Source organism: Vulpes vulpes, chromosome 5 (assembly GCF_048418805.1).
Source record: "Vulpes vulpes isolate BD-2025 chromosome 5, VulVul3, whole genome shotgun sequence".
Classification (NCBI taxonomy): domain Eukaryota; kingdom Metazoa; phylum Chordata; class Mammalia; order Carnivora; family Canidae; genus Vulpes; species Vulpes vulpes.
Genome location: NC_132784.1, coordinates 113,310,597 through 113,326,959, shown reverse-complemented (window position 1 = coordinate 113,326,959; position 16,363 = coordinate 113,310,597). Strand labels below are relative to the sequence as shown.

The window sequence follows — 16,363 nt, the reverse complement described above, 5'->3', positions numbered from 1 at the left end:
TTTTTTAAACTTAGTAATCTACATTTCGTGTTCTATGTCTTTTCACGTCCTGACAATGACAGCCCATTTCTTATTTAGCACTGAATCCTCTTCCATTATCTAGATGTACCCGTTTATCCATTCACCTACTCGGGGACACCTTAGCTGTTTCCAAGTTTTGGCAATAATAAATAAAGCTGCTGTCCACATCTGTGTACAGGTGTCTGTGCAGATGCAGGTCCGCAGCTCCTCTGGGTAAATACCAAGGAGTCTAGCATGACTGCTAGACCATATGGTAACAGCATGTTTAGTTTTGTGAGAAACTACCAAGCTGTCCTCCAGTGCTGCATCACTTTGCATTCGCACCAGCAGTCAACGGGAGTTCCCGGGACTCCACATACCTGCCGGCATTTGGTGGTGTGTTCTGGAGCGGTATCTTGTTGTTTAATATACATTTTTCTGATAACATAGGATGTGCAATATCTCTTTATATAGTTACTTGCCATGTATATACCTTTAGTGAGATGTCTCTTAAGGTCTCTGACCCATTTTTTAATTGGGCTGGTTTCTTACTGTTGAGTTTTAAGAGTTCTTCTTATACTTGAGGTAACAAGTCTTTTATCAGCTATGTCTTCTGCAAGTATTTAGTCCTTACCTGGGGCTTGTCTCTAATTCTCTTTCACAGACCAGAAGGTTTTCATTTTAACAAAGTCTACCTTATCAACTATTTCACAAATCATGTCTTTGGTATTGTATCTGAAAAGGCATCACCACTCTTTGACATCTTAATCTTAGCAAGGCTGCAGAGCGGCCGCCACTCTCTGAGCTTCGCAACGCCACCCAAGGACAAGAAGAAAGATGCCAGAGAGGTGGCCAAAAAAGACCAAGACCAAGTGAACAAATCTGGGGGCAAAGCCAGAAAAGAAGTGGTCCAAAGGCAAAGTCTGGGACAACCTCAATAACCTGGTCTTGTCTGACAAAGTGACATATGATGAACTCTGTGAGGAAGTTCCCAGGGATCCCTGGGTGGTGCAGGGTTTAGCGCCTGCCTTTGGCCCAGGGCGCGATCCTGGAGACCCGGGATCGAATCCCAAGTCGGGCTCCCGGTATATGGAGCCTGCTTCTCCATCTGCCTATGTCTCTGCCTCTCTCTCTCTCTCTCTCTCTCTCTGTGACTATCATAAATAAATAAAAATTTAAAAAAAAAAAAAAGGAAGTTCCCAACTCTCAGCTTCTATCTCTGAGAGACTAAAGATGTGAGGAGCAGCTCTCTTCAGGAGCTCCTTAGTGAAGTACTCTTATTGAACTAGTTTCAAAGCACAGAGCTCAAAGAACTTACACCAGAAAAACCAAGGGTGGAGATGCCCTGGCTGCTAGTGAATATGCATGAACAGATCCCACTAACTCTACCTTTTGGAAAATAAAAATTTATTAAGTCAAAAATAAAATAAAAAGCCACTGCCATACCCAAAGTCATCTAGGTTTTCTCCTATGTGATCTTTTAGGAGTTTTATAGTTTGGGGTTTTACTTTTAGGTCTGTGATCCATTTGAGTTAGTTTTTGTGAAGGGTGTGAGGTCTGTCCAGATTCCTTTTCTTCACATGTGGATGCCCAGCTGTTTCCAGCACCATTTGTTGGAGTGATTATCTCTGCTCCATTGTATTGCCTTTATTCCTCTGTCAAAGATAAACTGACCATATGTACATGGGTTTATTTAGGGCTCTCCATCCTGTTCCACTGATGAATTTGTTCTTTTGCCAATACTACACCGTCTCCGTTGTCATAGCTTTATCCAAGTCTTGAAGTTGGGTAGTGTCAGTCCTTCAACTTTGTTCTTCCCATTCGATACTGAGTTGGCTGTTATGGGTCTCTTGCCTCTCTTTATCAACTTTAGAATCAGTTTACCAATACCCATAAAATAGCCTGCTGAGATTTTTATTGGAATTGCACTGAATCAACAGATCAAAGAAGAAAAGAAGTGACACCTCCACAATATTGAGTCTTCCTATGCCTTTCACACATTTTAAATCAAATAATGACTTCAGTACTGCCTCGACACCCTTTTGGAATCTCCACAGGCCTTCAGGCACCCATTAACTCATTACCCTTTAAGCCTCTCTCTTCCCTTCTCACCTTTGCTTCCCCTCCCTCCCCACCCCTCCCACCTGTCCATAATCTAGTGTTCTCTTGGTGTTGCTGATATCAGCCTAAGGACAGAGAAGCAAAGGGACTATTTATTGAGTGTTTATGAGCCAGGGCCTATATCAAATCCTTTACCAATAAATTTACACGTCAACCAACCACCACAGGACTCATTCATCTGATACGTTCTCCTTTTCCTCACTCCTATCAATTTGTAAACCAAACGAAATGGGACTTAGTAATAGGCACTTACACCTCCACCACTTCCACTTGCCTACTTTTTCCTTCCTTCCCCGCATCCTCCCCTTTTTTTTGGTTATAGGCCAAAAAGCATGTCTAAGCTTCCTTTAATGCTTCTTCACAATACCAAACCAAAATTCCCTAAGCCTTATTAAGGATGAGTAAGCAATTCCTCTGTATTCCTTTGAAGGAATTCTTTCAGGTTACAAATGAAAGCTAATGGTTCTTATAAAATATTCACCATAAATATTTTCAAATTTGTACTGGAAGGTGAGCTCTTTAGGTTTTTTCAAAGAAAGAATCAGAAAGGGGAAACCCCAAATACTCAACTGGCTGAACTGAAGAGATGCCAGAGAAAGCAGGAATGACCCTAAAGTCAGAGAAGAGCTGGGGTGCTACAAGGCCACCTGCCCACACAGGGTCAGTGTGCCTCAGAATCTATACATGCCTCTGCCAAGTAAATAGTTTGTATCTGCTGAAAATCTGCAATGCACAAAGGGACAGAGGATGTTAAGCTGATAAGAGACAGAACATCTAAGTATTTCTCCTTGTGCTAAAATGTACAAACGGATTTCCAGCCTTACGTTCTTCTAACCCTGGAATGTATCAGCTTTGGATTAAGACATTATCAACTGCAGTTCTCCATGGAGTCAACTACTTTAGTCTCCTCCAAACATCAAGGACCTAATGGTTGAATTATCTATATAGATACAGACTTTTCAAGCAATCCAGAGCTCTAAACAGGAAATCCAAACTAGGAATTTCAGTAAATGCTCTATTTGGAGGAAGCAGCACCTGACAACTACAACTCTTTTTGATCAACAGCTTCTTACTTAAAAAACCTACTATGACATATCTAGTATTGATGAATAAAGGAAAGAAATCTGGAAAGCAAGGGAAACAGGAAGTAGAGAGGCACAAAGTTGTCTCTCTTGTGGCAGGATTCTTGAACAAGGGAAGGTCATCTCTCATATATTTCTAAAAACTTACTCTATCTGATGATACTTAACAGTGAAATTAATTTCAAAATATAGTTATAAAAATGTGCTCTCATTTTAAAAGATAATGCTTTTCACCCACCATCAGGAAAGCAAAAAAACATTCATTTTTCTAGTGATCCTCTCCCTCCTCTTTTTCAAACTGATGATCCTTCAGTGAAGGGGGATAGATAACCACAGCAATACAGCTCAAATAGGCCAGCTGGGTAGGGAAAGGATACAGTTTAAGACTAAGGGCCAGAAGGAAACTAAGTAGTACACATGGGGAATGAACCTATGAACTCTCGTTTTCCTTGAGATCTGCCTCAACAGCCAGTGTTACAACAAGCATTCACAGTAACAAAGATATCACTACGCAGAAAGAAAACTGGCTCATGACAGTGGGAGTCAAAAACCCTGAGTTCTCACTCAGTACTCCCACTCGAATCATTTCTGTATCTCAAACCAGCACTCAAAATTTCTAGTACACATTAATTTATATATGAAAAATGGTGGAAAATATTGACTAATACAGCTCTTACTAGTAAACCTGGATTAATGTCTTAGCTGCTATGTGGGGACCTTGGTCAATTCATCGAACTTCTTTAAAACTTGACAAACCCTCTAATATGTTAAGCCATCTGTCAGGGATTGTTACATCAGGGAACAGAATGCCTCAGAAGGAGCCTAAACTCTCTGGAAGATGGTAAAAAATCCAAGATTGTTGTTAATAGATTCCTAGGTCTTTCACACCATCCCACAAGGGATACCTGGTAGTACCTGATGCATCAGTCTCAAAGACACAAAAGAGCCAGACTCACCTTACAAACTGATCTCGTCCACCCACTGCAAACTGGTGGGTATTGGCAGGATTCACATAGATCGTATACAGCCCCACTTTCTTCTCCTTTTCTTTTGTCACCACCAGTTTCCTTTGAGAGTAGAAAAGTGTAAAAGTTATATTCTGTAAAAGACCCAGATGGCCACGGCAAGAGAGAGCAGACAGAGTAATGCAGACATAGCTGGTAAGAAACCAGAATCTCACTGAGAAAGAAAAAAAAAGTGGCTTTGTTTGTTCTGAACACTGGGACAAGAAAAAACAAAAATCATCTCCACGTGTATTTAATAAATGTTACCTTGGGGAGGGAAAAACAAACATGTAGTGAAGTCATTTTCTGGTGTTCCTCAAGACGTGTAAATTAAAGGTATATAAAAGTACTGCTCCTCAGGTGCTGTCAGTTTAGCTGGAGTCCAACATGATGATAACCAATCATTAAACAGACGATACCACCCACATCTTCCCATCCTATATAAATACATCCTCCCAATCAGCTGGGAGCAGGGAGTAAGAGGAGGATGAATCATAAAAGCAGTGGCCAGAAAAGATCTTTAGGTTAGAATTGACCTCCCAGATTCCACAAGAAGTGTCACTTACAATCCAGTTCTAAAAATGCACACCGAAAAATGACAAGCCACAGCTTTCTAACACAGGGACCATCCAAAGGAAAGCAGTATTCTTCCTTTATCTGAAGCAAGTTAGGAGAGGAGATTCTTATGAAGACACCTATTTCTAAAGCTGGGAAATCATCTCTAAATTACTCTTCTAGTTGTACTACAAAAAAGGGTGATCCTTAGGAGGGCACTGGGGTCCTGAGGAAAACTCTACACAATTTTAGAGTTTGAACCAGAATATTCTGGCTAAATAGCCATAATCTGACCCAGTTTAAGGGTGGCACTATGAATGCTCTTCCCAAATCTAAGTGTCCAGCCAGTCAAATATATCACAGAGATTAGTAAATTTACAAGAAAGGAAAGACAGAGAAGGGCTGGGTTCTAGCTTTCATTTTTAATTCTAAGGTTTTGCTCATTCTGTTGTTATGGAAACTGAAAGAAATATAACCATGACAACGAGTGTCTTTGTAAAGAAATTATTTTAGCATCCTCTCTGCATGGTCAAAGTCTCTCCAGCCTAGAAGTGCTCTAAGCCAAGTGGAGAGATTTTACTTGATTTTAAAATCTTTGTAGTTTTTCACTGAAACAGTGCATAGAGATTATTAAAAATGAATGCCTTTAGGGAAAACAAACACATACACAAACCTCAAGAACACAAGATAAAAAATATACCCAAAGTGAGTTGAAGGAACAAAACTAGCAATGGAGAAGAGGCATCTCTAATCGGGTTTTAGACAGCAGTATCTGCTTTTCACAGGATTATTTCATTTTCTCAGCAATTTGGACTTTCAGAAAAAGAGAGTCAGATAAATATAAAGGTGACCATGTGGAAACAAAAGAAACTAATGGGAGATTATGTAATAGGGCTCCGCTGTCCTGTAATCCTGACAACAAGCTCAATCTTTCTACTGCTTCAATTTATTCATCTGTAATGAAGAATTCTCTCACCCAGTGGGTAAAGGCAGAGTACCTTGGGCTCTCTGGGGAACTGGCAGAGGTGCTGTAAAAATGATCAATCATGGCAGTAGGAGAAAAAAAAAATTTTTTTCACATCAGGAGGGAGCACATGACAGCATCAGAAACAAATTTACCAAATTTTGCCTTAAAATTTGCAATTTTTTTAGTAAACAGGTATGTTCCAACGAAAAGGAAAAATAATTACAGATCAGACCAAAGAATTCCTTTGAAGAATATTTCAAACTGGCCTCTACTGGTTAGTGGAATATCCCACCCACAGCTCCAAATCCAACTCTTCCTAAGATGTCAGCCAACCTCACCAGCTTCCAGAAACTTAGCTATCATAAATACACAAAAGTTCCCCTTAAAAAAAAAAAAAAAAAAAAAAAATTCCACATACAAATGCCTCTTGATGTAGGTGGATGTTCACACACTAACTCAACACATTAGGATAGCTTGGATTTTCCAGCCATGACCTTCACATTCAGTTTCCCACTTCGGTCAGGCTTTCTGTATTTCTTCAACCCATAAAGCAAAAACTTTATGAAAATTCAGTCTCTTATTCCCCAAATCTAGAATCTGGGCTTCCTAGGAAAGTTTCCTCTTTGAATTTCTATCCCATCTATCAGTGCTTGCATGCAGAGCCACTGCTTACGTCATTTCATTCCAAATTCAATAATCTGCCAAAGTCATCTGTTCTGCCCATTATGTGGTCTCCCCCCGCCCGCCCACTCCTTGTGGCCTAATGGTGGTTTTCCTATGACCTGACATACAGGATAAGCTCCCAGTCTGCCTCACACCTCTACCAAAGCGGATCAAACAAACTCAGCTCATTTGTTACATCTTTGTCCTTCCCCTACCTCTGCAACTTTGGAATGAAATAATGAGGGAGGACTGGGTTGCTCAGCAGGGAAGCGTCTGCCTTTGGCTCAGGGCCTGATCCTGGGTCAGGGTATCAAGTCCCCCAGCCAGCTCCCTGCGAGAAGCCTGCTTCTCCTTCTGCCTATGTCTCTGCCTCTCTTTCTGCATCTCTCATGAATAAAATCTTTAAAAAATAAAATAAGAAAACAACAAACATGTAGACTGAGAAATCCAATGATCTCCTCACAACTAAAGAACTGCGGGCTAGTACTAGAAGGCAGATGGATTCCTTGTCAATTAGTCCTGTTCGCTTTCCAGTAAAACCATAATTTCCCAAACTTCGTTCTCTTGAAGGTTTATATAAGTAACCTGAACATCCTTTCCACAAGCCTAAAACATTTTTTAAATTCTTCCACTTTCTAGGGTGACTGGGTGACTCAGCTGGTTAAGCATCTGATTCTTGCTTTCGGCTTAGTTCATGATCTCAGGGTTGTTAAGATCAAGCCCCATGTTGGGCTCCAACTTCGGCACAGAGCCTGCTTAAGATTCTCCCTCCCCCTGCCCTCCCATCTCTTTCTAAATAAATTAACCAATTAATTAATTAATTGTTCCACTTTCTAAACAACCTTTTCTATAATTATCTCTCTAAAAATAAAAGTCTGGGTGCCTGGTTGACTCTGTTGGTAGAGCATGCAACTCTTAATATCAGGATTGTGAGTTCTAGCTCCATGGTGGGTTGTAGAGCTTACTTAAAAAAATAAAGAAGAGGGGGGAATCCCTGGGTGGCGCAGCAGTTTAGTGCCTGCCTTTGGCCCAGGGCGCGATCCTGGAGACCCGGGATCGAGTCCCACGTCAGGCTCCCAGTGCATGGAGCCTGCTTCTCCCTCTGCCTATGTCTCTGCCTCTCTCTCTCTCTCTCTCTGTGTGTGACTATCATAAATAAATAAAAAATAATAATAATAAAAAAAATAAAGAAGGGATGCCTGGGTGACTCAGTCAGTTAAGCATCTGCCTTCGGCTCAGGTCATGATCTCAGGGTCCCAGGATTGAGCCCCACATTGGGCTCCCTGCTCAGTGGGGAGCCTGCTTCTCCTTCTCCCTCTGGCAGCCACTCCCCCTGCTTGCACTCTCTCAAATAAATAAAATCTTAAAAAAAAAAAAAAAAGGAAAAAATCTAATATTAACCAAGTTTGAAATTATATTCCCTAAATTAGTTTATATTCTACTTGTATTCTATGTAAATCAATGACATCCCTTACTTAATATTGGTATTGACATACAAGCTTTCTTATAATTTTAAGATTAACGAGACCATAAATTATCTAGATAATTCATCAACAAGGCAGCAATTAAATAAACTGTATTACACCAATGCTGTAATGTACCATGGTTAAGAAGACCTTTATGGTCTGATGCATAAAGATTTCCAAAACACAATTCAACGAAGAAAGCAAACTGCAGAAACTTACATTATGTATGTTTATACATACATATATTTATCCCATTTATAGGGGAAAGTGTATATATGAATATATGTTAAGATACATAAAAATATACAAAAAGGACTGGAAAGGTATTCCAGAATTTTTAGCAGCGGCTACCAATAGCTAGAAAAGTCAGGGAGGGGAGGTGTGCCTGAAGGAGCATTTACATTTTGTCCATATACTTTATTATTTGAATTTTTAAAATAAGATATATTTATTATAAAAACAATTAAAATTTTAAAAACTAATTAGTAGCCGTAATATAATCAGTTCCAACCATGGTGCCAGAGACTATGCTGGGCCATCAATCACATTTATCAATGACCCCCTCAGAGCCTAGAGAGAGAAAGAGAGATGGGTTATGCCCAAAGTAAAGCTGAAGAAACAGAGGTTCGGAATGGTTAGATAGCAGTGCCTGAGTTGCAATCTGACCTAGGTCCGTCCAGAGCCAAACAAGAGCTCTGTTCTTTCTATGACATCACACAGCTGATGAGGGATGTCATTTAACCATAAGCCTCAAATTCATGTAGAAATGAGCTGTGATACAACAGAACTCTATTACCGCTACTAATATTTTAGTGTACGATTTATCACTTATTTTCATATTTCTATACATAATTGAACTGAAAACTACACAGGAACTAAGCTGCTCTGTAGACGCTTCCTATGGGTGAGCTGAGTGGCACCCAAGCGGACAGAGAGGAGATCAACAAGTAGTTATTAAAGCCCACATATAAGAGAACTGTATCTTGTTTTAGACATGAAGGTGGACTGAATAGTACGGTACTGCTGAGAAGCAGGCAAACAACAAAGGGAGGAAGTGCCCTGAACTTCAATCTGTTTCTTAGCACAGGCACAGAGGGACTCTTTGGATTGACCAGAGAGGTGGGTATTACCTAGGACACGTGGGGTATTTTCAAGGCCAAGAGGTCCAGTTCTGTAAAAACATTATCGCTATACTTACGAAGCTGGCCGGTCTTGTCTGAGGTCAATGGTGAAGACAACTGCATCTTCACCTGCGGACAGAAACGTACAGGGAGAGTCCGGTTCCAGAGCCAACTGAGGGAGAAAAAGAAAGGTTTCTACAGATCAGAATCAGAAGCCATCTAGTTCATTCCGTTATCTTTAGGAAGGATTGCATTTTTAGTATCTCAATTAAGAGACATGTCTAGCTTTTCTGTTGTAAAACCCCAGGAAAGGAACTAAGAAACCCATTCACTCTTGTTCTATGTGAATTAGTTATAGCTTGTTTATTCTATACAAGTCAAAAGGACAAGAGTTTTCTTATTTCAACTAAGTCCCCAAGGGATCTGAATAGTGATACCAAAGAAAAACTTCAACCATTAAAAAGAGTTATTCTTTTTTTTTTTTTAATTTTTTTATTTATGATAGTCACACACAGAAAGAGGCAGAGACATAGGCAGAGGGAGAAGCAGGCTCCATGTACCGGGAGCCCGACGTGGAATTCGATCCCAGGTCTCCAGGATCGCGCCCTGGGCCAAAGGCAGGCGCTAAACCGCTGCACCACCCAGGGATCCCAAAAAGGGTTATTCTCAAATGAAATCAATTCCACTCTCAGATAGGGAGAGAAATGATGCCCAAGTTTTTTACTCCCTACATCTTAGTTGTAAAATTAGTTAACTAATGGGTTGAAGGTAGTAGGCTTAAGAATCAAAGAAATAGGTAACTTTCTTATTTTCTGAGCCATCTGGACTAGAAAAGGATATTCCAGGTCCACCTATATATTAGCTTAGAGTTTCTAAGAGAAGGCCACCCGCCTCTACAGCATGACCACTCTGAGACGAGGCAGCTCTCAGCTCCTCACCCATGCCCCTATGACTGTCTGTCCTATATTCCCAGTCCTAAATAGGGCTTCCAGAAATAGTCTGTGCCCTGAGACCTAGGAGAAAAGTTGGAGCTCTCACATGTGAGGAGCCAACCACCAGGACCTTGGAGCTATTAAGGTGTTCTAGATACAAGCAAAGTAAATTTAAGAGGAAGGCAAAGGAGACCTCAAGGACTTCCAAACCGACCATTGGTCAGCTTAGGGGTTAGGCATAATTAAATACTGTACACGCAAGATCTAGAGAGCTTTCAAACACTTCCAAGAAGTTTAGGGTGGTTGTTACTTCTCCTTTCTTATCTACAAATTTTAGGACTGGAAGAAGTGAAGCAGGTGATCATGACAGGACACACGGAGGCAGAGATCTAGGAAGGTCCTGGCTGAGATGCCTGACTGAGCAGCTGGACTGCACAACCGTGGGAGCAAAGCTAACTTACCTTGTGGGACGCTCCCTTGTGTTGGGCCACACGCTTCGTATTCTTGCAACACTGTGTAGCAGACAGCTCTGCTACCCGCACCTGCCCATCACGGGCACACATGGCCAGGGTGGAATCACCACTGTTAGGAAGGAACTTGGCCTGGGATGTTCATGAAAAAAAGGGATATACGAAAGAAATTGAGGAGGTTAATTTGAGAGGGAAAGACTGTAATAACAACCCCAATCTATCCCCTTGGTTGCACAACAGCTGGAAACTTAGCTCTCCTAGTCTTACAGTTGGCTCAAGTCCAATTTCTTCTAAGAGTTAAATAAGAGGGAGGAAAACCTCCTAATATAAGAGTATCTCAGTTGACTCTGCAAGGACCTGGTACAGGATAAAGCGCTCACGTGAACTAGGACTATGCCTACCAGGGGAAAATGTAAGGAAAAAAGGAGGAAAATCTATCTTAATTCAGGAAGCAAACAAATTTGCTACAATGACAAAGGAAAACAGAGAGGATACTGGGGAAGAGATTATGCCTAGGAATCAGTGCTAGTACCAAGAAGATGGAGAGGGCTGATGAAGAAACAGAACAATAATGCTAATACTCATCAAATGTTCAGAAAGCACCAGGCATGGTTTTACACTGCTTAACCTCTATCATTATATAACCCTCATGGTCTTCTATGTTACTAGCTCTACACTACAGATAAGTAAACCAAAGACAGACATTAAATAACTTGCCCAAGATCATGAAGCTAATAGGTGTAGGACCAGGAATTAAACCCAGTCTGGTTCAAGAGCCTCTGCTCTTACTCTGCATGCCTTCTACTAGGGCACACTTAGTACCTTCCTGATGACTTCCAAACACCTCTATGCTTAGGAAAAATAAAAGGTTGTCATTGGTCGCTTAGTGCATTTAACCCCTCTAAGTCATAGTGGGAGCACGCGAGGACTGAATCCTGCTGCCTTAATTCCTACCACATCTCACTATCAGCTCCCACTCTAGGCACCTCAGGCTTTTCTAACTCCTGCCTGACTTTCTCTACTGCTGTTCTGCTCCCCTGCCTCACCTGGAAGACATTGCTTTTGTGGCCGCTCTCAAAGTCCAGTACTGGCTGCCGCCGCACCCAATCCCAAACCACCACTTTCAGGTCATCGCTGCCACTGGCCAGCCAGGTGCCGCGCTGGTTAAAGTGCAGGGTGTTGACACAACCAGTATGGCCCTCAAGCCCATGCTGTAGGCGGAAACGCTGCACAAAGACTCTTGCTCCACAAGCCTCGTATACAAAACGGGCACTGGAACCCAGCTCCCGCTCCCGCAGGGCAGGAAGGGCTTGCCAGCGAGGTCGGGGCAGGGCGGATGTCTCTGAAGACACCCAGTCCTCCAGGGCCCGCTCATCATCTGACGAGTCCTGGTCACGGTTGGCCCGCTTCCGCTGGACACGGCGCCGAGGATGCTCTTCCTCCTCCTCTTCTTCTTCCTCTTCTTCCTCTGAGCGGTCATGGACTTGGTTTTCATCATTGATGGAGTAATGGCCAGTGTCCTCCATGCTGTCAGAGTCCTTGTCTTCACCTGAGCTCTCTGTATCTGTACCCCGACTTCCTGTGCTGGTGCGATTGGGGCCACCATCATCCCCAGTCAAGCTCAAGCTCAGGTCCGAGGCTTCCACTTCAATGCCTGAGGATGTCTCCCTCCCCTCCTCAGCTCCAGACATCTCCTCTGGACTGCTAGACAGGCTTCCTGCAGGTTATGAGGAATGAGTGGGTGAGGGGGGAAAATAAGGAAATGGGATAGTGATCAGAAGTATAGCCCCTCCTTAGTCCCAGAAATCATCACATCAAAAGACCCAGAAACCAACTCTGGTTAAAGTGTTTTTTTCAAATGCTTATAAAAACTAACTTCTGGGCAGGAATCTGGGAAAGGACAAAAAAACTGAAAAGATTAACACCAAAGCCACAAACAAAGGTATTTCACTATAAGTGAAGAACTGCAGGACAGCCTAAGAGTCTATCTTGCAAAGCATGGGCAGCTGTGTGGAAGTACATCCTATACAACCACCTGAAGCTCAGTTCTGCTGGACACACATCCAGCAGCCACAGCAAAGAATTAAACTGAATATAAGACAAAAAGAATAGCCATCTCCAGGAAGAACTGGTATAGTCATCTTCTTAGAGAAGGATACAAAATAGCGGATTAAAATCACTCTGACAATGGGTGTGGAGTTGAAAGATTTCCTACTTAAAGAAAGCACCACTACCTCCTACTTTCTAATTCCTAATTTCTTGAGGTCCTAAAATCCAATAGCAATCCAGGAAGAAGTAGAAGGGACACGTGGGGATTCTGACCATTAGAATGGGTTAACTTTTTACTAATAAATGTATTCTGATTTCTATTAATTTAATAATGTTAATAGGACTTTTAGTTGAACTTTTTTTTTTAACCAGGTAGAGCTTTATTAGGAAGCATATGCAAGGGCAGCCCAGGTGGCTCAGCGGTTTAGCGCCGCCTTCAGCCCAGGGTGTGATCCTGGAGACCGGGGATCGAGTCTCACGTCAGGCTCCCTGCATGGAGCCTGCTTCTCCCTCTGCCTGTGTCTGCCTCTCTCTCTCTCTCTCTCTCTCTCTCTGTCTCTCATGAATAAATAAATAAAATCTTAAAAAAAAAAAGGAAGCATATGTAAAATTGATGAAAAGCAGGGCTTCGTGAGTGGTATCTGAGAGAAAGTTCACCATATTCTAAGTCTGCCATGTTGGTGGTTGTAACAGAACGGAGTCACTTTGAGTGACTCTCAGTCACTCTCATCCCTGACAATTAGACACTGCATTCGCCTACCTAGCAACAGCAAATCATATTTCAAGGAGCACTCTGGGGCAGCCCTGGTGGCTCAGTGGTTTAGCACCTGCCTTCAGCCCAGGGTGTGATCCTGGAGACTCAGGATAGAGTCCCACATTGGGCTCCCTGCATGGAGCCTGCTTCTCCCTCTGCCTCTCTCTCTGTGTCTCTCATGAATAAATTTTTAAAAATCTTAAAAAAAAAAAAAGAAAAGAGCACTCTGGCCAATATGACCACAACTTCCACACTGAAGCCAAGGTATGAAGGAAGGCAGGAATGAGGACTTTAAGTACCATTCACAGTCTCCTTTCCTGATGACAGACTTTACCTTGCCAGAAGTAAAGGCTGTTAGCAACAGCAGACCAGCTATGTGCAACTCTGGTAGGAGCTATCCAACCCCACAAGGATGCTGAAAGGATTCCAAGTAGCGCCTGACAGCTTAGTCACCTGGAGTAGAGCAGTAATTTCCAAAGATCTTTGCAGCAATGGAACCTCCGCACGACAAACTCTCAGGCAAAACCCGACACAGAAAACCAATGAACAATACAAACACATTGGTTGAAGTGGTGACTGAAGGTTGGGAGACTCATAAACAGCTCTTTTCAGAAAGCACCACAACTAAGATCCCAGCATGAAAACAAACGGGTGTAGGAACTGGAAGAAAAAGGGGGAAAGTGCAGCAATTCGCCCCTAGGAACCACACTTGCTGAGACTGCTGTGAATACTGAGAAAGATTAGTAGTTGTGGTTTCTCAAATACAATTGGCTTTGAAACTGGGAGTGGTGAGAAAGGATAAAACACCACACATTTCACTTCTGCAGATGAGGAAAACTGAAACACCAAAGCTCCCAGCATTTCTTGTTAAAATTATGATTAACCAATCAAGACGACTCGGAGGCCCTACCGCATTAACGTAAGGGCCAGCAAATTACAAGCTCAGCAACAGGACCCTAACAGTCAATGACCAAGATCCAGAGGTTGGCAATTTTTTTCTGTAGAGGGCCTTCACAGGCCATATGGATCTGTCACAAGTACTCAGCTCCACTGTTAGAGCACAAAAGCAACCATAAGCACCATGTGAATAAGGCATGACTGTGCTCCAATAAACTTTACAAAAACAGTGGCTGGCTGGATCTGGCCTGCAGGCCACAGTCTGCCAATGCCTGATCTGGCTAATGGCCAAATTCCAAATCAATTATATACCTCAAACCTGAGTCTCTCAAATGAACCCAGTGAAGAATCTCAACCACTTTCTTTTACAGAGATGAACGAACAGCATGGTAAGAAGAGAACACAGGGGCAATAAACCAGGTTGTTGAAAAATCTCACTTTCCCTTACTCAATGTCATTGCTCTACAATCACATCAACTAGAATTGAGCCTATAATCCTGACCTGCAATGTGCTGAGGAATGCTGAACTCTATGCTGTTCAATTATATCCATTTGAAGGACATGTCTCTAGTTTAGAAGCTGGCCCAGGGTTGAAGCACTGACCAAATAATCCATTACCAAAACCTTCAAACGGGCCCTGGACCCAGTGAGTTCACACCCAGCCAGACCCTACAAAGAATGCAGGCCAGCCCTCACTCCAGTCAGTGTGGGCTGTAACTTCATCTCTCGTCTGCGGTCTCTACCAAACTAGGACCTGCTGTAGAAAGAGACCTCTTATCACAACTGGGGAACCTCACCTTCCCACAACTCCCTTATTTCCACCACCAACTGATCTTTCTTTCCTAAGTTTCATCCACTCTTACCACTTTTCAGAATTCCAAACTACCTGAACTCCTCCTAATGGCACAGCTCTATTACTGATCTTCTGGAAACAATCAGAAGTTGAACGAACAAAAGTACCGGATAGTCCAAGGTGTCTCCTGCATAGTGTCCTACACATAAAACACAGGAAGGGTCCACTCTTAGGAAAGATTTCCTCCGCTAAAATCCAGGTCTCTCCACTTTCTTTGGGGAAGGAGGAGAACCTCAGGTAGCTCCTTACCATTGGCTAAGTCTGTTTTGCCATCTGCGCTGCTCCCTTTGCTGGACATCTTGAATGATGTTTATTGTGGCCAGCCTGCATTTAGGAGAGGAAGAAAATGAAATAATTACGAAATAATCTATAAGAGAAGATAAAAGAGCCAGGACATTTAACCATGCACACAGCCTTTGTCATTTTCATAAGAATGATTTTTCTGAGGGGCGCCTGGCTGGCTCAGTTAGTGGAGCATGTGATTCTTGCTCTCAGGGCTATAAGTTCGAGCCCCACATTGGGTGTAGAGATTGCTTTAAAAAATTAAAAAGAAAAAGAAGATTTTTTTGAGTGTGTGCTCAACAGGGCTCATTAGCTCCTGACAATCATACCAGGTCCCCATCCCCCATGTCTAAATTTCATAACGGAACATATCTTTGAGAGGTCAACTGCCATCTCTCTCTTTTTTTTTTTTTTTTAAAGATTTTATTCATTCATTCCTGAGAGACACGGGGGGTGGGGGGTGGTAGGGCAGAGACACAGGCAGAGGGAGAAGCAGGCTCCATGCGGGGAGCCCAATGCGGGACTCGATCCCGGGACTCCAGCATCACATCCTGGGCCAAAGGCAGGCGCTAAACCGCTGAGCCACCCGGGGGTCCCTCAACTGCCATCTCTTTACTGAGTAGCTGGCAGTGATTTCTGAGATGGGAAAGAAGGAACTGAGATACCACCTGTGCCAGCAGGCACATACCCAGTGACAGGTACTGCATGCAGAGGACCATAACCTAGAAAGCTACCTTCAGTCTTGCCCTCTAGGCAAGAATCTTCTGTTGCAAATTTAGTCAGATGGATCATCCATAAAATCTAAGAAAGACCTGTCTTCATAACATGAACAAGTGGGCCAGACTCTGAATATCACCTTACACACAAATCAACAGAGACAGAAGAGACCAAGCTATTGGGGTGAGAGCCTGGGCTTTAGGTTCACTCAGATGCCAAGCTTCAAGCTCACAGGCACAGATATTAATGAAGAATTATAAGCAACAGAGCCAAATTAGAATTCAGGAGCACCCTCTCCCCAAGAAAGAACCTAAAAGGTTTCTTTTTTTCCTTTTACAACTAAGTCAGCTGGGGAAGAAGCTTGTAAAGGCCACATTTCCATTAAACTATCTCAGTCCACTTTAAAAACGTCAAATGTTCTTCTACCCAA

The 16,363-nt window shown here is 42.6% G+C and overlaps 1 protein-coding gene across 6 annotated transcripts in view; it reads right to left on the bottom strand.

Moving 5' to 3' along the window:
- Nucleotides 1-16,363, bottom strand: part of DCAF8 (DDB1 and CUL4 associated factor 8) — a 42,023-nt gene that overhangs the window by 12,405 nt on the left and 13,255 nt on the right. For 4 of the 6 annotated variants that reach the window (XM_072759695.1, XM_072759694.1, XM_072759696.1 and 1 more), the window contains 5 exons: nt 15,184-15,258; nt 11,428-12,098; nt 10,373-10,513; nt 9,057-9,151; nt 4,160-4,270 (listed from right to left, as the gene is read on the bottom strand). In XM_072759695.1, coding sequence (XP_072615796.1) covers nt 4,160-4,270; nt 9,057-9,151; nt 10,373-10,513; nt 11,428-12,098; nt 15,184-15,232 — 1,067 coding nt within the window. In that variant the 5' untranslated portion in view covers nt 15,233-15,258. The remainder of the gene's footprint in view (nt 1-4,159; nt 4,271-9,056; nt 9,152-10,372; nt 10,514-11,427; nt 12,099-15,183; nt 15,259-16,363) is intronic. The other 2 variants (XM_072759698.1, XM_072759700.1) reach the window with 1 other exon arrangement.